General features: G+C 45.4%; 1 protein-coding gene across 1 annotated transcript in view; it reads left to right on the plus strand.

The window, feature by feature from the left end:
* LOC144770730 (sialic acid-binding Ig-like lectin 14) overlaps window positions 1-24,328 on the plus strand; it is a 167,602-nt gene that overhangs the window by 106,522 nt on the left and 36,752 nt on the right. Inside the window, exon 7 of the mRNA XM_078655467.1 lies at window positions 6,953-7,046. Coding sequence (XP_078511593.1) covers window positions 6,953-7,046 — 94 coding nt within the window. The remainder of the gene's footprint in view (window positions 1-6,952; window positions 7,047-24,328) is intronic.

The raw sequence follows: 24,328 nt of genomic DNA on the forward strand, positions 1-24,328 counted from the left end.
CTCAGGCCCACCAGCGCCGGCTGAAAGTGACTCAGTATGAGGCAGACCATTATTACTACAGGCAGTAAGGGAAGTAAGTGCAGCAAATATAGGTCTCATCAGACAGTGTAACTGCACATTCGAGCTGGAGGAACCAAATGTCACCTGACCCCATCCCACTGCCCGCGGCGCCGCCTAGGCAGCTGCCATGAGGAGTCTGCATGCTGCATTACAAGTGCCTGAGAGAGTGAGCGCAGGTAAAGTGTATTTTGTATTTATCCTATTTAAACTAAGTAAACATTGTCTGTGCCACAAATTATGTGATAATTGCTTATAGGACTATTAAGGTTGTGCAACTTACTCTTTTATTTGTTTTTTTTTGTGTAAAATAAATTACAGCCTGTGGCCAGGCTGTAACCCCAAGGCTGTGACTGTGCCTTTCCTGCCCTTACATTTCAAGTGTGTTGTAGAAGTTCTAAGTTCTTCTTAGTGTTTGTTGTTATTCAATTGGGTTTATTTTCTGATATTTATGTGTTTCCCTGGTCTTCATTGCTTAATTTTGCTTGTGACAAAGTGTCACTCATTGTCGTTGTAATGTCACTCATAATGACACTGAAATTATTAACATGTCAATCATAGTGATTTGAAACCTTGGCAGCTATGATGGTGGGTGGGTCCATGGTGGGCAATTGTCTCCGCGTCTGAAAAAGTCCAGGGTGGGGCTGGTGACCAATTCCATTGGATTAGTCATGCAATTAAAGAGCGCGTGACTTGTGAGGTGGGGCATCCCAGGAGCAAGCCACGACAGAGACTGAGAAGGACAGTCCGTCACTCACAGGCCATAATTTAAATTATTACTAGAGCCCCTGCCTGCCTGGCTAGCCTTGCCCTGCCCTGAAGCAGAAGGCCAGGCCTCAGCCCTTCAGGTGACTCTGAGTCTGTTCGAGTCCTAGGTGCTTCCATTATCTTTGTGTTGCACTATTCACTTTGGTCTTGTAGATTTAATAATGTTTCTTACCTCACTGTGTTTTTCCCCTTGTCATGCAGCGTTATATTTCTTGTATCCCTCAGTGTTGGGTTTTTGGTCCTGTTCTCCGAGCGGTCAAGTGCCTATGCAGCAGATTACTTTCTGCCAACTTTTGATCTGGGATTTAGGAAGAGTGGTTAATTGTAAAAGCGACAGTCAAGCATGTTTGTTTCTGTTCCAAACCCCCCCCCCCCCCCCAACGTTCCATGTTATTTTATTCCCCTTAACACCAGAGATCTCCTGGTTATCTGCAGTGAAATAATGGAGTTCTGATAGGCAGAGCTCTTGATGGTGTGCCTGAAAAGCATCCGAATAGTCCATTCATTTCATCTCCATTGAATAACCTACCGATTGTGACAAGCAGACGATTGCTGCATTAGTAGTGTCTACGTGTTGGATCTACTAGCTACACCGACTGTTAGGATAAATAAATCCTATTTTAAAAGTGAGAGACAGAGTTCAACATTTGCTTTAAGTGTTGTCTTAAATTACCCGTGAGAGTTGCTAAAAGCCTTCATCAATGTTGTAATAGTTAACATTGACCACTACTGTTACTATGTATTTGCGTGGTGGTGTTTGGCTGTCCTGCTCTCTGATCACCTGTCTAGCATAAAAAAAAGAAATCCGTGCCAATTATATGGTGTATCATTTAAAGTAAAACATCTTCCAGTAGTCAAATTAATGTTTGCGATGTTTCTGTAGTTTAGCTCATAAAATTCCTCTACTACCTCTGAGCAACTAGTGGGGAGTCAGGTCTATTGACTACAAAGCACCTTTCCAGCCAGTTCTCATCTGGTTGTAACTGTGAGTGAATCGAATAATCGGGGAGTTTATTGATATGAACTGTCAGCAGGATCTATGTCATTCCTGTCTGTAATGCATTGCAGCTTATGTTTTTTAGGGCATCAGTCTAAACTCCATTTGAATAGAACCTGAAAGTATACTTATAATAACACTAACATTAAAAGATTTTTGGCCACTTGTTAAAATCAGTTATTCAAGCCGAAATAATAATAGTTCTTAAAGCAGCTTACTTGAACAAAGTGCCGCGGGTAATGGAACCCTATGTGGATTGGCTCACTGAGCATTAGCATCTAGTTTATACTTGGTCTTGGTATTCCCCCTTTGCAAAGGTTCATGGTAGAATTCAACCTGATAAAATAAGCAGTTGGAAATAAAAGTGAGTTCAGTTTTTCTCTTCACCCTCCCCACGCTTTCAGTACTTACGAGATTTGTTGGTACAGACGTTTTTTTTTCTTTTTTAAGGATTATGGAATAAGATCACACAAACGGTTTGTGGCTTTGTACAGAACACGATAATATGCACTTTGGCATTTTAAATCTGTGGGAGATCTGGAGATTAAGCAGTAAAGAATTTCTGGGGTTATAGAAGGTAGATATTTCATTACCTTAGAACCATATTTTGCAGCAAGTAACCTGTGCATACCTTCTCTTCTGGCTGGAGTGGGCTGTGATATTGCCCTCCTGAGTGGTGGTTCTTGCAGATGTATCTGCTTAGGGATGTAACTGCGCTTTTATAATTATACTATATACAGATTTGCTCTTTATCCTGTGCTCCACAGCATTCTCACTTTAACTTCCTGCAAGTGATTTTTTTAAATCCCTGTATCTCAGAGGGAACTGTGCCTGAGGGGCTCTTCAGTCCGGATGGTAGTGTGCAACTGAAATTACAGCTGCTTGACTTAACTGTTATAACTTATGCACATACCTGTAAGGGTGTCTTTGTGGTTGTTTTTGAACAAGAGACTTTTTTTTAAGATTTGAATGTTTTCGCACTGTTGTGAATCTTATTATTGGGATTATACTGGTTGGATTGATTTTATTTCTGAAAGAAATTCAAGACTACAAGAATGACTTCTTCTATAGTGCCACCCTTTATTATCCAGGTTTGGGGGATAAAGCTGCGAGTGTATGTGTCTGTCCCCTACTCGATGAAGTTGTGTTGTCACTGTGAACTGCATCTTTTGAGCCAGATGTTGTCGAATGTATTTTCTTTAATAGATGTTTGACTTGAGGATCATATGAACTCCCTCTCACATCAGGTCCACCTGTTTGCATGCTTGATTTCTTGCAAAACGCCCTTTGCTGGTTGACTTGCCACTTGAATTTTGAATGAAAGCTTTTTGTTGATTGTAGCTGGGCCTGTGAGCAGCTACTTAAATGAATTCTCGTCCCTTTAGTCCACTCTCATGTAGTGCAATTCACTTCACATGAATGTAGAGTGGCATGATGTCCGTTTCCTGCCACATACAACAGTTGGGCATCGACCTGATTTCAGTGCCTGCTGTTTGGCTGGTCATGGCACCACAAGTTGCCTGAGCACTTAGAGAATGTTGGCATCATCCCACAGATCATTGTCCTGACCAAGAGACTTGTGATGCCTTTGTAAGGGAAGACCATTCTATCAACAATGGAGAAGCTGGTCCGGTGGACGATAAAAATCCAAAATGATCCCAATAACACAGAATAGCAAGTGTCTGGTCTGTGCTTCTCATCCCTCAATAGCCTAGAGGAAGAGTAGCCTGTGTATTACACTTGGAACACTATTCCCTAGGAACTATCCCTCCTTCCTTTTTTGTCCCTAGTAGGGAACCACCAGCTAAAGTTTACAGCTAGGATATGTAGCTCTTTAATTTTAGCTTGTTTGCCATAATTCTGAACAAGGCTCACAGCTCCCGAAATCCTGAGCCCAAATGTCCAGGTCTGAGCTGTCTGCCTGTTTAAAGGTATTTCCAAATGATTGGGATACCGGTACCTGGTATACAAAATAAACCCTGGCACTTAAGTAGTCTGTTTAGAGTGAATGGCTACCCCATTTGCTCATGTAGTCCATACTGGTAAAACCTAAACAAAGGGAGCCTATTTCTCAAGTGTACTGGCACTTTAACTGCAAGATACAGTAATCAACCTCTTTTTCAAAAACTCATTGTGTTTTAATTATGTTGAATGTGTGTCCTAATTTACCACATCACAACAAAGCCTGCAACTTTTTGATAGAAATAATGGTTGTGCTAGACTTGTCTGGCATCTGTCTTTGGACTCTTTGTATCTGTCCTAAAGGATTGGGTGCTTTGATGCTCTGCATGTAGCAGCGGTGTAACAAAAGAATCCACAGGCCCGTGGTGCGTGGAGGCACCTGAGCTCCAGGGGGTCCTCTCAACACAGTCCCCTGGCATGTCCGCCCCTGAGTGGGTCCAGAGGGGGCACCCTCAATATGCTTTGCAGGGGGGCCCCCTAAACTTTCGTTACACCACTGGATACTGTGATGGGGAAGTGGACGATAGCGTGGATTGTCCAGGTGAGCTCAGAGACATGGGTGTATTTGACTCAGTTACTGGCCGATGGGGCCAAGTGTGTGTCCTGCTATGTGTGTGGGATTGGTGACAATCTAAAGCTATCTTCTGCTAGGAAAGAGACAGAACAATAATTCAAGACCTCTTTTAATAATTATTCAAAATCAATTGTAATAGTACATTAAGTTCTTAAATAATTAATAAGGAATAGGTACTTTTATAACATAGATATGTTTCCTGCCCAAAGCCTTTGTTGCAGTCTTCTGAGTGCTCAAGCCCTGGTGAGGTGTGACTACTGCTCGCAGAGCAGATACAAATGCCCTAGGTGTTGAAAGATGTTGTTTGATGGCAGGATGACTAGTGGGCTGGACCCAGTAGCTTGATTAACTTCAAAGGGGCCTGCCTTGTTACAGGCAAATATTAGCTGACACCTTGGCAGGTGCTTCTTTGTTCCCAGTGAGAAGGGAGGTACCTCCATAACTTGTTTAGAGCAACCGCAGGGTGGTGAGTGTTCATTTCCCTGGCCACACTTCTGCTGTGGGCACACTGGCTCTCCACATGGGGAGAGGGGATTCCCATCTTTGGCAGAGAGAGCATTGTAGGATTGTTGACAGTAGGGCCCACAAGAAATAGTGCAAACATGGATATGGTTACTTCTCAGAACGTTTGCCCTATTGGTTAGGGAGGAACCAGGAGCTACACCCACCAACAAGTTAGTGCCAGGCATGAATATGGTATACATAGTAGCCTCCACAGAACACTTTCTGGACCTGAGGAAGAATGGAAGAGGACTGAACTTTCTCGCTATGACAAGATTGTGACTGGGGGTGAATATTTTGCCATTGTGCAACATTCCGTCCATCATCTTGTGTGTTTTGCTGTTCACCCTATGTGGGAAGGGTATGCCCAGACGTGGATCCCGTGCTCACTACGCCACTGGAGTCAAGCTATCCTGGCTGAAGACAGCTGATAGCTAGAAACCGGTCCTAGGATGCTTGATTCCGGTCCAGGGAAGACCTGGCTTGGCAGTTCATGTTGGACTGTTCCCATGAGGCACAGGGTCAAGACTGATTTGCATATGGCCATGTCTGAACTGGGGTGACTTGCTGAGCAAACTAACAATGGATTAAACCTAGATCTGTGACTGGGGTGAATGTGTTGCCATTGTGCAACATTCTGTTCATCATCTTGTGTGTTTTGCTGTTCACCCTATGTGGGAAGGGTGTGCCCAGACGTGGGTCCCGTGCTCACTATGCCACTGGAGTCAAGCTATCCTGGCTGAAGACGGCTGATAGCCAGAAACTGGTCCTAGGATGCATGATTCCGGTCCAGGGAAGACATGGCTTCGCAGTTCGGGCTGGACTGTTCCCAGGAGGCACAGGGTCAAGGCTGATTTGCATATGGCCATGTCTGAACTGGGGTGGCTTGGTGAGCAAAATAACGATGGATTAAACCCAGATCTGTGACTGGGGGTGAATGTTTTGCCATTGTGCAACATTCCGTCCATCATCTTGTGTGTTTTGCTATTACATTTGTAAGACCCCAGCTAAAAGCCGTGACCAAGTCGAACCTGGGGGAATATTTAACAATCTTTCACACAATGCATGAAACGCAAAGTTACTGCGCTGCATTGCATGAAAGAGAGTAGAAATGCTCCCTATTTACAAAAGTATGAAGCATTAATGCTCTCTTCTTGCGCTGTGCATTTGATGCTGCCTAGCACCAACTGAGGCTCCCTTGCACCATAGTTCAATGGGGCCTGCGCGACTCGCAGGATTATTTTTCTGCAGAAAGGTACACCCTCATGCACAAAAACAAGCATTAAAGGCATTTTTGTTACTCTTTCTAGGGTGCTGCATTCTGCAGCACATTTGGAAAAAGGAAAGAACTGGACATATCACAGCATTTCTCCTTGATATTGCTACTGGGAAAGGCATAGCATTTTGATGCATTTCCAAACTCGCTTTAGTAATCCTTGGAATGCACCAAAATCCATAGGTAAATATATTGGAATACCAACACTATGTCCAAGGATCGCCTCCCAACTTGAAATGTAATGTAATGCAGCGCAAGCAGCTCCTTTGAGTTACATTTCTTTACAAAACCACACAAGGCCATGCAAATCAGGCTTTGGGGGGTTTTGCAAATTGAAAGTATGTATTTGCATTCTCCTGATTCACCATGCGAGATTCAAGGATGACACAAAAGCTTAGTAAACCTAGGCCCTGGTTTCTGTATCTAACCCGCACTCCCATCACAGTAGACCATAAATCACAACCATGTCCCAGTCTACAGTGAATATTTGACTGCAGATGGTGCTCTAAACCTTTTGGTGCTATTTTTAATTTCGATTCATATCTCTTTTTTGTTGTTTTGCTGGCATTGTATTTATTTAAATGAACTATATGTACTAAATTGATTTTGGATTTTTCCTTTGTGTTTTCTTTTACTTTATTACAGTTTTGGTACTGTATACATGCTATACACATTGCCTCTAAGTTAAAACTGTCTTCTCTATGCCATAGTTTTCAAGGGGTTGAGCTTAAGTATATTTAAAGTGGGTAGTCACCCCCTTATGCTTACCTTAAACCTTTTATTATCTTACCAAAAAATGTCTTTCTGTTCTTTCCAGTGGACCGGACAATGCTGACCCTGGTTGTGGTGGTGCCTGCAGTCCTCATCCTCATAGCTTTAGCGTTGAGTTGTGCAGTTTATCATTACAGAAGGTACATTGGTATATGCATGAGGATTTCCTGTGTGTCCCACTTTGGTTGTAGGTGGCAGAGAAAAAGTTCCTGACAACCTTTCTACAAAACGCATTGCATTTCTTTGACCTTACTTTATATTTAGAACCAAAGACCCCTCACTATAATAAATAACAGAATGCATTAAATGAACTCCAGGTGAATTTTGATCCAGAACAGAATATTATTCACAGCAGGTCTGACTCATCCAGACCTTATTTGACAGACTCAGAGACTCAGCGGCATATATACAAGAACTGATGCATAGGCATCGATGCGTCAGATTTTGTGTGCCTGTCGCAAATGCCCTAACAACGCCATGGATGCGCTATACTTACAATAGGGTGCTCCATGACGCAAGGATTCACTGATGCATCAGAAATTCTGACACAGCTTTTGGCGCTAAAGTGAAGCATTGTCGTAGTTGAGTGTAAGAGTGACATAACTCCAGGATTGCGTCAGAACACAGAGGTGAGTCCCATGTTAAAAGCCCTGCATCAATTATTACGCTTGATTTGAGAAGGGTTAGGGATTATGACGCAGTCAAGTCGTAGAGTGATGCAGTGAAAAGTTGTAAACTTCACTCCATCAGTTCTACGTTGCTTTTAACATGGGAACTCCTACCCAGCATACATTATACCTGATGCAGGTATATTGTAATGCAGACCTCTACAAACTGACATATTGGGCCTATGTGTCAGTTTGTAAATATGGAGCAGTGTGGAGCACTGATTGAGCCGCCACTGCATAACAACCAAAATGCTGCAGCGGCAATAGCCCCCTTGTAAATATGTCCACCAGTGCCAGGTTCAGAAATAAATAAATGCCGGTATGAGTCATAGGAGAAACCCTTGAGGTGTAATGAAGGTGAGTATTCACAAATATCCCTTTCTTTGGACTGCAAATGTAATAAAAGTGTAGGTTAATATTCATACATTTTGGCATATAAATTTCTTGTAAACTAAACCCACAGTTTATTGGATACAACCATCTTTATTGTCTTTCTGTTTGTATAACACATAAAATTGCTTAACAAGTGTCAAAACTGTGTATTTTATACCCCCTAATGAATTCAACATATCTAAGTCAGTCTGACTCCCAGTTTTCACAATTACTTTAGCATTTTTGTAATATTGAAGTTAAGGGCCCCATTTATTGTTGGGTAATAATGGGCTAGAAGTCAAAAATTGACAAAGGTGTGTGAGTGCCTGTATATGTTACCATGAATCGTAACTCAAGACTCCCACCATTGTTCTTTGCATCCCTCCAACATGGGCGTCCGCAAAAAATTTTCCAGGGGGGGGCAAAATGTTAACGTCTCCCCTGTTTTTTTTCTGACTGCTTTCTCCATTTTCCTGCTTTTGTCCCATTTTTTTCACTGCTTCCTCCTTACATTTTTCTGAGTATTCTCTCATGCTTTTGCCCTATTTTCGCTGTGTTTTCCTTCCTTTCCACTCCCCCCATTTTTTCGGACTGCTTTCTCCTGCATGTGCCATGTTTTTTACTACTTTTTCCTTAGGCTCCCCCATTGTTCTGACTGTTTTTTCCTCCTTTTGCCTTGTTTTTTATACTGCTTTTCCCTTCCTTGCCCCCCCCCCATTTTTCTCTGAATCTTTCTGTCCTGATTTTTACCTTCCTCTCCTAAAAGTCTCCTTCTGTTTTCCACCACGTTTCAGAAAATAAACAAAAGCAGGCAGGGTTTGCTGTAAAACATACTGTCAAAGAGGCTGTCAAAAACCCCTAAAACTTCAAGTTTTAAATGAATCTATTGTACACGAAGAGCAGGACAGAGAAGCTGCCTCTCTCTGAACTCTCTCTCCGTCTGTCTGGAGAGGAGTCTAGGCAGTGTGCACATGCTTGGGGGGTAAGAAGGGCACTACCCAATGACAGTGCTGCCTGCCTCGCCTGCCTGCATTGCCGCCTGAGCCTCCTGGTGGCTGTCCCATATGATTGGTAGCTGAGCGCTATGATAAATGTCAGTAGTACCATAGCACTCAGCTACCAATGACATGAGTCATGGGCAGAAATAATAACTAAATAAGCATTGGCTTAGCCAATAGGTCTTGCCTTTGGGACCTTATAAGTTTTTACCCAGACATATTTACTTTGCCTATTCTTTAGGTCTCTCCTGAGCCAATGCACTTGCGCATTGCTCCGGCGAGATTATAGTAAGCGGAAAAGAAAAGTCTATCAAAACGGCTGTGGATCGCATACAGTTCATATGATCTATGCGCGTGCATGAGAGCCAGCCACATCATCATTTGTCTGTGCCTTGGCATCAGACTTCAAAGGCTGCCTCACCCCCGCGTGCACATCGCGCACCACCATTTGTCTGTGCCTCAGCATCAGACTCCAAAGGCTGCCGCTCCCCCACCACAGCAATGCGAGAGCTTGTGTGTGGATGAAAATGAAAACCTACCGTGCTTTTTTACAGTAGCCTTGCTCCTCAAATGCTGTGGCTGTGTTGCCATCTCTCTAGGGACACTCAGCTTAAAAACACTTGACTTGCTAGCTGCAATGCTACATCCGCTATGCGTTGCCTCTAGACACGTTGATCCCTCGCAGACTGTGCTGACGCTGCCCCTCCTGATTCTGAAACTGATCAACTGCAGTCACCACGCAGTCTCTTTTCTCTGTCTTATGATGTCTGCCCTGCCACCATTTACTTCGGACCCTCACACACCCACCCTCACACACCCTCACCCCCACCCCCACTCACACACCCTCATACACCCTCAGTCACCCTCACACCTCTCACCCTCACACCCTCCCTCACCCTCACCCCCTCACTCCCCCACACACCCTCAGCCTCACACACCACATCACACAGGAACACCACCACATCACTCAGGAACACCACCACATCACTCAGGGACACCACCACATCACTCAGGGACACCACCACATCACTCAGGGACACCACCACATCACTCAGGGATACCACCTCATCACTCAGGGATACCACCACATCACTCTAATACACCACCACATCACTCTAATACACCACCACATCACTCTAATACACCACCACATCACTCAGCCCAACCACATCATCACTCAGCACCACAACAGCACTGTCCTTGCTTGCTACCAACAAACATTGCCATAGCCAATAGGACTCACATTAGGAAAGTGTAAGCTATTGGCTTTGTGACTAACAATTCTATTAATGTATATATTTTCAAAGCCAACACATATTAAAATAATTGTCATTTACAATACCAATAGCTCACACTTTCCTAATGCGACAGCTATTGCATTGCAAATGCTTGTTTAAGTTGTGCTGTGCAGAAGTGTGTAGTATGATGAAAATGTATAGTAAAGAAGTAATAGAAGTATTTTTGTTACTGTATATATGACTATGAAAGCATTATATAGAATGTAATGATTATATTAAAAAAGCTGGGAATTTGTATATGCTTGTTGTAATGGTTATTTGCGATTGGTTGTTTTGTTATTGGGGGGAGTTAGTTAGTGAGAGAGATAGAGTTAGTGATTCAGATAGTTAGTTATTGAAAGAGAGAGTTTGAACGTTATTTAGTGAGAAAAAGAGAGTTAGTTAGTGAGAGAGAGATAGTGAGTTAGCAAGAGAATGAGAGTTAGTGTGAGAGAGAGTGAGAGAGTTAATTAGTGTGTTAGTGAGAGAAGTAGTTAGTTAATGAGTTAGCTAATTAGTGAAAGAGTGAGTTAGTGATGTAGTTAGTGAGCTAGTGAGTTTGTGTGCGATAGAGTTAGTGAGCGAGTGAGAGAGTTAATTAGTGAGGTATAGAAAGAGTTTGAGTTATTTAGTTTGTTAGTGTGAGTTAAGTAGTAAGTTAGTTTTAGTGTGAGAGGTAGTTAGTAAGATAGAGTTTGAGGGAATGTGTTAGTTAGGTAGGGATAGTGAGAGTGAGTGTTTTTGTTAGTGCGAGAATTAGTTAGTGTGATATAGTGAGAGAGAAAGTTAGTTAGTGAGAGAGAGTTAGAGAGGTAGTTAGGTAGTGTGTGAGTTGGTGAGTTAGTATGTTAGTGAGAGTGAGATAGTTACTGAGTTAGTGAGAGTATGATAAAGTGAGCATAGTCATTTTAGTGATTTTTAATATGTTGGTCATTGGTGTAGCTATAATAACCTAAAAGGAGTCCAAACTAACGTGCCGATAATGTTTATAGTAGATAAACATACCGAGAATGCTAAGCGTCTCAGCAGACACCAGCCTAATTTAAGCTCCATGCAGGTGCTAATATTACAGTTCTGATGTAAGTAAAAATGAACTGTTTTCACTAGCACATTGCAAAAGAACTTGAAAACTGTTTTAAAAATGGTGTTAGGGGGAGTGGCCAATATTTAACACCGGCTTAATGTTAGCCTCCTGCACATCATTACATTATGCACATGGTTTGATCTATACAGAATAGTTTAGCGTAGTACACCATGAAACATATAGAAAATATTTGCAAATATGTTTTTGGGGTAAAGTGTGCAATGTTATTTTTGTATTGTAGATGTTATTTAATTTTTTTAGGGTGTTATGTACATTTATGTGTGCCTGCTGCAGTTGAGGTGAGAGGTGGAACAAAGGAGAACTTGATTTTTTTTGATAATAAAAAAAAAAAATTGCAGTTTAAGGGGAAATCGGGCTTTTAAGAGAGAGAAAAGGTACAGGAAAGTGGAGGATGTTAGAGAAAGTACTTTACGTTGTGTGTGGAGATATTGCCATATTGGAAGGAAGTGGGTGAGGAACAAACCACAGACGGGAGAGGAGGGTGGTACAGAAAGTGTAATAGGAGGTGTGCTGTGTCTGCTTGCTGTTGATGTGGCGTAGCTGGTCTGGTTCATGCAAAGCTTTGTCACAACATCTTGTTCATTGATGTTAATGGGAGCGCCTGAGGGCTTCATTACATTTGTGTAAAACTTTGGCTTAAGCCTTAAGCCAAAGTTTTACACAAATGTAAGCCTTAAGGTGAATCGAAGGTTATTGCAAGTGGGAGAAGTGTGCTGTGTATGCCTGCAAAAACTGTAACCCAGCGGTGTCACAAAAGGCAAAACTAAATCCTGATGCTTCGTGTATTAATACACTAAATATCCATTAGCAAAAAAGTGGAACAGCAGTACTTCTCAAGCTGTAGCCAAGTCACTCTATAAAATAAAATAAAAATGGTAACTATAGGTCTCATACAAATTTATTCTCCGTTTGAAGAACTCAGACGTTGATGCTTCCAAAGTCGATGAACTGAGCTGAGTTTAAATTGCACTTGTTCAAAAGTAGCACCTACCACGAGCCGCCCTCCAGCAGGCAAGCATTACTTTATGATGGGCTGATGGGCGTCAATTACGGGTAGCCATAGCTGCTTTATCTGATGCCATTCACATTTACACTTCCATTCCCTTTGCTTTCCCTGGTCTCCAGGATGCTTAAGGGAGCAGCAGGCAGAGAAAGTAAACAAGGCACACACAGAACTATTTACTTACTCTAGTAGCCAGCCCTTATCCTTCCTGTAGCCAGTCACAGGAGTACCACCCTGAGCTCCGAGGGTATCATAGGGAGTAGTCTGGCAATCGAGTGTCCAGGTTGTGTCACCCAAAGGACACTTTATGTTGTTATATGACCATGTAAAGTGCCAGCCCAAACATAACCAACATTTTGGATCGCTGCACCAGTACGGCCTGCACCGGACCAGAGATCCAGGGGGGGCAAGCGCCCCTCCTTGCCCCCCCCTGCGGACGCCCATGCCCTCCAAATAGCTTCACAATCCAAATACATATACATTATTTTGCTCTGGAACGCCCACTTTGTATCTCATTAGAGATGCAAAGGGAAGCATAGTGAAAAAGGGTGCTAACATGCGATCATGTATGTTAGCACCTTGTTGTTGATAGGGCGATATTTTTATCTCTGCTTCTTTGGCTTTTAAAGCCAAAAAAGCGGAGAGAAAGCCCTTGGTAATATGCCCCTTTGACACTAGCAGTAGCTTCCAGGAAACAACACCATTTATTAGGGAGGAACACTATGTTAAACAAACACACACATAAATAAATGCTGATGAGGCTCTTAATTTTTCATTCCTCTGGATCCAGCTCCCAGCTAGCACGTTTTCACTCTGGTTGCTCCAGTCACACATTTTGGTGATTCAGCACTGTTTACTGCTACCATTTTTCTTTGATAGTGCATTGTTTACAAGTGTGGTGTGACTGATAGAGCAGGGCTTATAAGATGGTCAATTACCTTATGACTTAGATTTAGAGTAGATTCAGATGGTCATGGAGCCGACCCCATAAGCCAATACAGTTTGTGTTTGAGTGTAATTATAAGGTGCTAATAGGTAATTATAGGTTTGGTTAGCTTTCACTCTGAGGGTTTCGAGATGAGCGGTGCTGCCTTTTTTAATATACATAGACTCTAAAAGATTGGCTTGGCTTGCCTTCCCTCTCAGAGCTTCTTTGAGGGTGCTGGCGAGCTACCAGTAGCTCCCGAGCTACTCGTTGGAGACGCCTGCCCTATATGGAAAGCCTATGGGCCATATTATCAAGACCGGCGATAACATTATCTGAAGCGGCGATAGGGGCTTAATATTATATGCCCTTGTGAATTCCCATAGAGCCCAAGGTTCTGGTGTGAAGGACATCAAATCATGAATCCAGCAAAAATGCACACAATAAATGTTTAAATCTCAGAAATACAAATATATAAAGTGGAAATACATCCACCCCCCATCTTTGTTGAAATATGATGCAATAAGAATAAATCATATGCTATTGCATCTGACTCCCAAAAAAGGTGACTGTACTTTTCCCCAAAGAGAAATACAGGTCAGACTTTGTAACTAAAGTGCTTATGATCCCTAAACACAAAAGTAAGAGAGGCACATGTAAAGAAACAAGTTCACAACAATCCTTGGAAACAGACCACAACACAAGGACAAGTGAGGATGACAGGAACAGGTAAGGCTTGATGTAGTAAATCCTTTATTCGTAGTTTATATACAACACAGCCAACGCGTTTCATCCTTGCTGGCTTCATCAGGGCAAAAAAGTGGTCCAACAAGTGTAAAACTCCCATGTTGGTTGAAGAAAGCAATTGCAGAGTCCTAGCAATAAGGCTTAAAAAACATGCAATTTAATTCACGCCAGCAATCACAAATAAGCAGTTTGTCGCTGATAATGATAGTAGTTCACAAAAGGTAGCCTTGCAAAACTCTAGTGAATTAGTGTTGCACTGTACCACTGAGTAGTATATGGCCGAGAAACGGCTATACCGCCGAATCGTATACGACCAGGAGATGTTCTTGTTCCACGTATAATATCTGCTTATGATCCCTATCAACATAACCCAATGATATGTAAAGTGAAGAACTAGACATCCAAGATGAATACATACGGGTCACTTCATGTAAACCAGTTCTCAGATCATAGAGGGTCAAGTATCAAAAAATCTCTTCTAAAATCTTAACCAGACTGGGAATTGAGGAATGAAACAGGAAATTGGAAGATAGGATTAGGGCTAAGACTGTAACTCATAATTGGACATGCAGCTCAGCATCAAGGTTATGACCCCACCGTCTCTCAGTTCATAGAAGAATGATTATCCATGATTCACGCTGGCGTAATTCCAGTTCCCTATTACCTCTTGGCAGATGGACTTTAATATGTTATATGCTATAATATTGGCCTATTGATTGTGCTGCCCACATATCGCATACCACAACCACATTCCAGTACATAGACCACAAACTCTGTTTCACAGGTAACCAATTCCCTGATCTTGATCATCCTACCCTCAAAGGTCTTATATTCTGTACAATTCATTCCAAATTCGCAGCCTTTACAGGTGGCACATTTTCTAAAATCCAAGCTTCTACTGGTCAGCCAATCCGGACAACTCATCCCCCTCCCACAAGATAAATAAGTTGCCATTTAAATGCAACCCCATACCAATCCTGCTAGTGTGGTGTGCATTACATTCAGCCAAAGCAACTTCTTTCTCCCACCAACCCATATAGATGTTGGCATACGTGGGGCAAAAGCTGCTTCCATCCCTGTCCCCTGCTTCTGAAGATATTTTTTTTATCCACAAGAAAGACGTTGTGGGTGAAACAGAAGGAGAGCATTGTGAGGAGCATTGTGGTGTGTTTGCCAATGCCAAAGACCTCAATCGTAAAAAGTAGCGGCATGCCTCTATCCGTATTCATGAGAAATCGAGGTATACAGGGATTGGCTATACATTACCATGATGTAACCACTGAGACAGGGAATGTTGTTCACCTTACTTTAAAAATCATTTGTGTCTTGTATATATGATAAAAGGCTGGTGACATAATGACATAGGAACAGGTAAAACAATCTGGAGGTGTTTTCTAGCAGTGACCCGTTCATGCTAACAATCGGTCTCCCTGAGGGGCCCTGAAGATCTTTACGCACCTTTGAATACAAGTATTCCTCATGTAAAAGACGCCCCTGTTGGGCCCATCCCTGAATTGATGGGGTTATTTCTCAATTCTTGATAGTGTTTTTTTTACCTTTTGGCTGTCTTCATTTCCTTGGTGTATTAGTTGGTGCTTAAAATAACGACGATATCTCCCTTATCTGAGGGCTTGAGAATGATGGCTTTGTTATTCCACAATTAATTCAATTCACGCCTATCCTGCACTGACATTTTTTCCCGATTTTTCCCTTGTTGTGCTGTCCCTGCCCCTCCCCCGCACCGCCTATCTGCCCCACCGCAACTCCCTCCATGAGCCGCGGCTGCTTTTATGTGATCCCGCTTACATTGAAGAACATAAAGGCTTGGTGGTGGAGCCCGTGTAGTTCCATCAGGACTGAAGTGAATTACTCAAAGTACTTTATGACTTTCGTGGGATATGCTGCTGGTTGTAGGGTGCCTTTCAGGTGAGCTTATAACACCTTCATTCAGGTGTTATAAGGTTTAGGCTTTGACTATAATTTTGAATCGGTTTCTGGAAGGTAGAGTGTAACTTTCATCAGGAGGAAGAAGTCGTATCATGATGCCTTGTTTGTCATGGCAGCATTTTTGAAGGGTAGGTCATTATCACTGATGCAACCAAGTAATTCTGCATACTGTGTCAGCTGAGGGATGAACCTCTCCACAACTCTTCACATTCATTTCGAAGAGCCATGCTTGAATGTGTCATTGTATGTTACTATTAGCTAGCTGCAGAATTTCGTTCTTTGTTGGAGTGAATTTCTGCTAGACCCTGGGCTTTCAATAAGTTTAAAGCAGGTTTTGAATTGAAGGACTTCTTGATTGAGCAGTGGAAATGTTTGGACACAGGTGTGTGCCATTGCAGTACTGATGAATCTTTATGCTGTTGTCAGTAAGTGAAGTTCTGGGGGTACCATGTAGAGTTTGAATATGATGGCAACAGGATAGAGCATGTGGGCACTCTGCAGGAACATAGTTGCCAGGTTTTTAGTTTTCTTATGTGTGACATTGTCCATGTTCGCAGTGTATTTATGTGTGACATTTCAATTTTCAATGCTGGATGAGTGATACAGTGGGTGTCACTTTATCATAGTGGAATGAGGCAGTTATATCTGTGTTCATGCTCAGGAACTGTCTGCACAGATCGGGTGTATGGGTGAGCGGAATAAAAATAAAGAAAAAAGTCTTACCAGTTTCCCACATCCCTGCTTGTCTCTCCTCTGTCGTTTATTTATTCCAGAGCACAGGAGCAGGAAGCACCTGCCTCCCCATAGCTAATCACAATGCTGCAATGCAGCGTTGTGATTGGTCTGAGAGCTGTGGTTTGCCACTAAGCCAGGGACTGGGGTCTGTGCATGTTCTCCATGCAGTCTGTAATGCAGCCTGCTTGGAGAACATGCAAAGTGTGCAAGAATGTTTGGCTGGCCCAAGACGGCCGGCCAAGCATTCATGCGCACTTGTAGTGGGCAGATTACACCTCCCCTGCCCTGCTCTGAGAGCAGAGCATCCCTGCCCCACCCACAGAACTGCTGCAGCAGAGGAAACATAAAATGATAATAACAACCAGCTGTTATCATTTTATGTTTCCTTTATTTACACTGCTAAAACACAGTGGGGCAAAGCTCTCCGCCTTAGCGGAGGAGCCACCACTGTTTATGCTAATGCAGTTGTTAGACCTGGCATCTTTGGCGTGGTTTTCCCCTATCTTTTTGCCTCTACCTCCTGTATTTTTGATGCTGTGCTGGATTTCGTTTTTGCTGGTTTAGATGCTTTGGACACTCTGCCACTGCTGATCAGTGCCAGAGTGTAAGTGCTCCCTATGTAAATTGCTATTCTGATTGGATATACATGTTTGGCATATTTGTATCACCATGAAGTCCCTAGTAAAGTGCACTGGGTGTGCCAGGGCTGGTGATGACAAATGCTACTAGTGGGCCTGCAGCACTGATTGTGTCACCCACATGAGTAGCCCTAAAATGGTGTCTCAGGCCTGCCACTGCAGTACCTGTGTGCAGTTTAGAAACTGCCATGTCCTCCTGGTCAGTGTCCCCACTGACCAGGCCTAACCCTTCCCTATTTGTGAACATCAGTCACCCCTATGGAAGGCCCAAGGTACCCCCCTGGGCAGGGTGCAGTGTATGTGAAAGGTAGAGCATGTACTGGTGCAGGTAACATGTTCTGGTAGTGAATTACAGCCATTTTCGTTTTTCACTATTGTAAGACTATCTTGCTCCATAGATTAACATGGGGGATGCTGGCTACAGTGGCTTCCAGCATTTCTTCTCCTAGAAACAAGATAGGACATAAGTATTTAGTATCCCTGAACTCGGAATTTAATAACACATCTTTTAGGAAAGGTTGTTTTTAAATCCTGTGTTTGAGAACAGCACTTTAAGAAAGTTGCTGTTCTCTTGTCTGACCTTTCTGTGTGCTTTGGCCTGTTAGTGGATTGACTGTCTGGTTTGAGAGTGACAGGGGCTGGGGATGCCCCAAGAGGCTGGCTGAGTCAGCCCTAGGCTGAATGACTGCATTTGCAACTGGAGTGGTCAGAGGAGTTAGCACCTGGGCCTGAATAGGGCTGTGCCTGCCTTCCACAATGCTGGCTCCACCTCCTGCTGGGCGGCTGACGACCCTGCCCCTCACTCTGAAAGGAAAGGAGCAGCCAGGAAAATAAAGTACTCAGGAGACACCCAGAACTGGTTCAGACCGGGATCAGGGCCCACTTGCACAAAGAGAACAAAGACTTTTAGGGGTATAAGTACAGGACCCCTGACCACAGAAAATTAGATCATCCTAGAATCAAGAAGGAACCTCTTCCAAGGAGAAAGCTGAAACTGAAGAAGGAAGACTGTCCTGCTGTTGCTCTGCTGGACTGACCTGTTGCTTTGCTGCCAAGGAGAGGGGAAGGACTTTGCTGTTGTGCTGTGTCCCCTGTCTTGAAGGAATCTCCAAGGGCCTGAGGAGAGCTGGCTCCCTGTTCTGAAGTCCCAGGAACAAAAGGACTTCATCCCCAGCTTCCCTGAACTCTGCTGACAGAGTTCTGTCCTTCCTAGAGTGCTTGATCCAGTTGTGGGACCTCTGGAAGTTGTACCTGAGCTGGGAAGCTTGAAACTAAGCTTGAGAGACTTTTGCAATTGAAAAGTTATCGCATCGCTCGCTGCGGAGCGCATCCCCGACAGTGCGAGAAAATTCCCGCCGCTACCAAAGCCGAGATCGTCGCAGCGCCTATTGCCGCTGCCAGAGCCGTCGCATCCTGCGTTTGCGGGGCGCCCCAGACCGGTGCTGGAAAGTCTAACATCGCTGCAAGTGTCGTCGCAGAGCCTGTCGTCGCTGGGTGAGATCGCCGCACCGCTTGCTTGCGGACCGCATCACGGCGCTGCGAGTGTTGTCGCAGAAACCATCGCGATGAGGAGCTGCGAGAGAGAAGATCACCGCTGGTCCGCGCATCGTCGCCCCGGAGATCGTCACAACCCCAAAGATTGTCGCATCGTGCCTTTGCGAGAACAAACTTCCTACGGAACCTCCACATCGGAATCCATACATTTGGCCTTCCTCCCCATACAGATTCGTCGCAACATGCCCGCTGCTGCAGCGGGGCTGTCGCAAACGCCTCCTCAGGGTCTCATCGCTTGTTTTCCACCGCACCAGCTTCTGCTTTTGGAACTTTGTCGCAACTAAAAGGTACTGTGAGCTAACGTTACGAAACTGTGAACTTTTCACGCAACTGTGGATTATTTTATCGCAACCTGAACAATTTTATCGCAACCTTAAGAACTCTTTTGAAACCATATTCTTGAACTGTGTATGTTGGATTTTTGTCGTTTTGGTCTTGTGTAGTTTAGATTAAATACCTTTATTTTTCTAAACTGTTGTGAAGTCAGTTTGTGGTGTTTTCACTGTGTTACTGTGAGTGTTGGTACAAATACTTTACACATTGCCTCTGGTTAGCTTAGACTGCTCGTGCCAAGCTACCTAGAGGGTGAGCAGGGGTTATCTCAGGGGGTTTCCTCCTTGCCCTGACTAGAAGCAAAGGTCCCTATTTGGACAGTGGTACATACCTCTGCCAACTAGAGACCCAAGTTCTAACATTGTTGGTCAGCGTTGGGAAATTGAACTTGTATTTGTACTAGACCCACAGTGATTGGTGTACATCACTAGTGAGTGCAGACCACTACACCACCGCATACTACTGTTTTTTTTGGTTGTTTCTATTTTTGAGTAACTGTTCTAAAACATCATGTCTTTGAATGGTAAGACACCCAGTATGGAGGCAGAACTAGACTTTCACATTGAGGATCTGTATTCTTACAAAGTTACACAGCTTCAGCAATTCTGCAACAAGTTTGAGTGCCCCATAAAGAGCGGCTACAGGAAGGATGAGCTGCAAAGAATCTTGAAGGCCCATTGGGAGGCACAAGAGGGAAATGATGTTAGTACAGGAAATGGTTTTCAAGTCACAGATCTGCCAGTGGGCAGAGTAGGCTCAGTAGCTGGTAGCAACCACTCCGGTAGGGGCCTCACCCCAGAAGAGTTACAAGAAAATCAGAGAGTGAGAGAATATGACTTGGAAGTCATGAAAATGAAAATGAGGCAATTGGAATTGGAGAAAGAAAGGGCAGCGGAAGACAAGAAAGAGGCCCGTGCCCTAGAGGAGAAGAAATTGCTTTTGGCTCATGAGTTGAGCCTGAGAGAACTGGATCTTAAAGCCAAGGAGGTGGATGCCAGTTCAAATGGTGGCAGCGCGCAGCCATTGCATGGGGGTAAAGTATATATTCCCAAAGACCTGGTACAGAATTACCATAGGAGTGAGGATATTTATGCCTGGTTCACTTCGTATGAAATTGCATTGAAGATGAATGGTGTGCCTGATCAGCATTGGGGCGGGCCTGTGGAAACATTTTGAGGCTTCTGGGAGGAGTGCTCTAGAGCCCTTAGAGATGGCAGGTGCCATTACCTACCCCAATATGAAGGAGGCCTTATGTCTCAGGTATGGCCTTACTCCAGAGCAGTATAGACTGCAGTTTAGAAACTCCAAGAAGAGAGAGCCTGAGCCTTGGATGGAATGTGTGAATTTGTACTCACGTGCACTGGTAGGTTGGATGAAGGGCAGTAAAGTAACTGATTTTAAGGGGTTGTTGCATTTAATCAGTTGGGAGCACTTGAGTAGTCTTTGTGTTCCAGAGCTGCGCCAGCATCTTTTAGACAGCAAGCTGACAGACCCCATTGAGCTTGCTAAGGAGGCGGACCGCTGGACCAGTACCAGGGTCCACAGAGGAATTGTGGGTACCACAGTCAAAGGTGGGCAGGGTCCCCAGCAAAAGAGTAGGGGGGACAAGGGTAACCAAAGGGAGTTCTCACAAGGGCCCCAAAATAGTTCCCAGGGAAAGGAATCCCAACCGCCCAAATCTAGACAGCCATGGCCCCCTAAGGGCAGGTGGGACAATAGAGACAGAAGAACTACTCAGGGTCCCCCTACCTGCTATCAATGCAATGAGGTGGGCCGCATCGCTCCAAGCTGTCCCAAGAAGAAGCTAGCACCCACTGGTGCTCCCGTCTGAGCGTTAGCAAGTGTAGCTTTGGGTGGGGACCTGGTTTCTAGTGACTGGGGGGAGCTAGCAGTTATGACCCTTGTCTCTCTAGGAGACCAAGAGATGGTCCAGGAAACCTTACTGCCCTCTAACACTAAGAAGTATGGGCAGAAGGTGACCATCAATGGGAGGGAGGTTGAGGCTCTGAGAGACACAGGAGCCAGCGTGACATCCGTGAGGTGTCAGTGGGTGTCTGAAGAGCAAATCAACCCTGATGTACTCCGCCCTGTAGTGGCAGCTGACAGCTCAGTGCGCCTCTGCAAGCTGGGGCGTGTTCCCTTTGAATGGGGGGAGTCTCTGGTCTTTTGGAAGTAGTTGTCAGTGATGCCTTGCCTGTAGACTGTCTGTTAGGTAACGACCTGGAGAGTTTCCATGGAAGGATGTAGAACACAGAACTCATTTGGAAATGTTGGGTTTGCCTGCGGGGATCTGCGTGACCACGCCTGCTATGGCAGCCAGTAGGGGTGATTCAGCAGAACTGGAGCCTGAAACAGTGGCCCAGAGACCTTCCAGGAGAGGAAGAGGCAAGGGGCGTGGGAAACCCGCCCCAGCAGTTCCCACGGCCCAGGAAGGAGCAGAACCTGAGGAGACCTACCTGAGCTGACCCATTGGCAGCAAGAAGGTGGTCCCTCCAGGGAGGAGTTCTGCCAGGCACAGAAGGAATGCCCTTTCCTCAATGGTCTGCGGCAACAGGCTGTAGATCAGGCAGCAGGTGGAGCAGCCAGAGATCACTTTATCTACTGGGAAGATGACCTACTATATAGCGAGCCTAAGTCTGCTGAGCCCGGTGCAGCCCGTGTGCTGGTGGTACCCGAGCGCTTCAGAAACTTCCTAATGGGTCTGGCTCATGACGTGCCTCTTGCAGGACATCTGAGGCAAGACAAGACCCTGAACTGGCTTGTCACCCACTTCCACTGGCCCCAGATGAAGAAGCACGTTGGTTCCTTTTGCAGATCTTGCCAAACCTGTCAAGCCAGTGGCAAGACTGGAATGAAGTTGAAGGCACCCCTCCAACCCTTTCCAGTGGTGAGCACCTCTTTCGAGCAGGTTGGCATAGACATTGTAGGGCCCCTGGACCCCAAGACGGCCTTAGGCAACAGGTTCATCCTGGTCTTGGTGGACCATGCCACCCGGTACCTGGAAGTAGTCCCTCTCATGATAATCACAGCACCCGTGGTGGGCCGTGCATTGATGGGGATCTTTTCCCGTGTGGGGTTCCCCAGAGAGGTGGTCTCCGACCGGGGTACCAACTTCATCTCTAAGTGCATGAAGTCTCTGAGGGAGGAGTGTGGAGTAACTTTTAAGTCCACCACTCCTTACCACCCTCAAGGAAATGGGTTGGTTGAAAGGTTCAACCGGACCCTAAAAGGTATGATTAAGGGTCTAGCGGAGCCCATGAGACGGAAGTGGGACGTCTTGTTACCATGCCTGTTGTTTGCCTACAGGGAGGTGCCTCAGAAGTCCTTAGGGTTCAGTCCCTTTGAACTCCTGTATGGCCACCCTGTTAGAGGACCTCTCTCACTGGTGAAGGAGGTTTGGGAAAAGTCCCGTGGGAAAACCCCCCAGGATGTGTTCAGCTATGTGCTGGCCATCCGCAACCAGACACAATGCTTCAGGAAGCTCGCTCAGGCGAACCTAGAAGCAAGCCAGGAAGAAATGAAAAGATGGTATGACCAGAATACCACTCTGGTCGAATTTCAACCTGGGCAGAAAGTGTGGGTGATGGTGCCAGTGGACCCTTGTGCACTCCAAGACAAGTGGACTGGGCCATATGAGGTGGTGGAGAGGAACAGTGAGGTAACCTACATGGTTAACCTGAGGACTCCCAGGCAACCCCTGAGAGTCTTGCATGTGAACCGCCTCCAACCACACTCTGAGAGGTCTGAAGTGACAATGCTCATGGCTACAGATGCAGGAAGGGAAGAGGATAGTGATACTCTCCCTGACCTCCTGGCAGTTAAGGAGCAAGATGGGTCAGTGGATGGTGTGGTCCTCTCGCCCACCCTGACCCCAGAGCAGCAGAGTGACTGTCGCCAAGTGTTGGGTCAGTTCTCCTCCCTGTTCTCCCTGACCCCAGGAGTCACCAACTGGTGCGTCCATGATATGGACACTGGAGACAGTCTGCCGGTGAAACAAAAATTTTACAGGGTAGCTGACAAGGTCAGGGCCAGCATCAAGGAAGAGGTTTCCAAGATGTTGGCGCTAGGGGTGGTTGAGCCCTCCAGCAGGCCCTGGGCTAGCCCAGTGGTCTTGGTACCCAAAGCTGCTGCGCCATGTGCCACTCCAGAACTCAGGTTTTGCGTGGACTATCGTGGGCTCAATGCGGACACGAAGACTGACGCACACCCCATTCCCAGAGCTGATGAGCTCGTGGATCGGTTGGGAGCTACCCAGTACCTCAGTACATTTGATTTGACTTCTGGGTACTGGCAGATTGCCTTAACTGATGGGGCCAAGGAGAGGTCAGCATTTTCAACGCCAGAGGGGCACTTCCAGTTCCCAGTCATGCCCTTTGGGTTGAAGAATGCCCCTGCCACGTTCCAGAGACTGGTCAACCAGGTACTGTCCGGGCTGGAGGAATTCAGCGCCGCATACCAGGATGACATTGCTGTGTTCAGCTCCACGTGGGAGGAACACTTGCAACACCTCTGTGAAGTGTTGAAGGCTCTGCAAAGGGCAGGCCTCACTATCAAGGCCAGCAAGTGCCAGATAGGGCAGGGATCTGTGGTGTATTTGGGACACCAGGTGGGGAGCGGCCAGGTGGCGCCCCTACAGGCAAAGATTGATACCATTCTGGCTGGGGAGCCCCCCAAGACCCAGACAGAGGTGAGAGCCTTTTTAGGACTCACCGGGTACTACAGACGGTTTGTCAAGGGATATGGCACCATCGTCGCCCCCTTGACAGAACTCACTTCTAGGAAGTTGCCCAAAAGAGTGGACTGGACTGGAGCGAGCCAGACTGCTTTTAAAACCCTGAAAACTGCCATGTGCACAGCACCGGTGCTCAAGGCACCTGACTTTTCCAGTGAGTTCATAGTACAGACAGACGCTACAGAGCATGGTGTGGGAGCAGTACTCTCACAAGTCACTGAGGAGAATGGAGACCAGCCCGTGGCTTTCATCAGTAGGAGGCTACTCCCCAGGGAACGGAGGTGGAGTGCGATTGAAAGGGAAGCTTTGCTGTGGTCTGGGCTCTGAAGAAGCTGAGGCCCTACCTGTTTGGGACTCACTTCCATGTTCAGACCGATCACAGGCCCCT

Source organism: Lissotriton helveticus, chromosome 7 (genome assembly GCF_964261635.1).
Source record: "Lissotriton helveticus chromosome 7, aLisHel1.1, whole genome shotgun sequence".
Taxonomy (NCBI): Eukaryota; Metazoa; Chordata; class Amphibia; order Caudata; family Salamandridae; genus Lissotriton; species Lissotriton helveticus.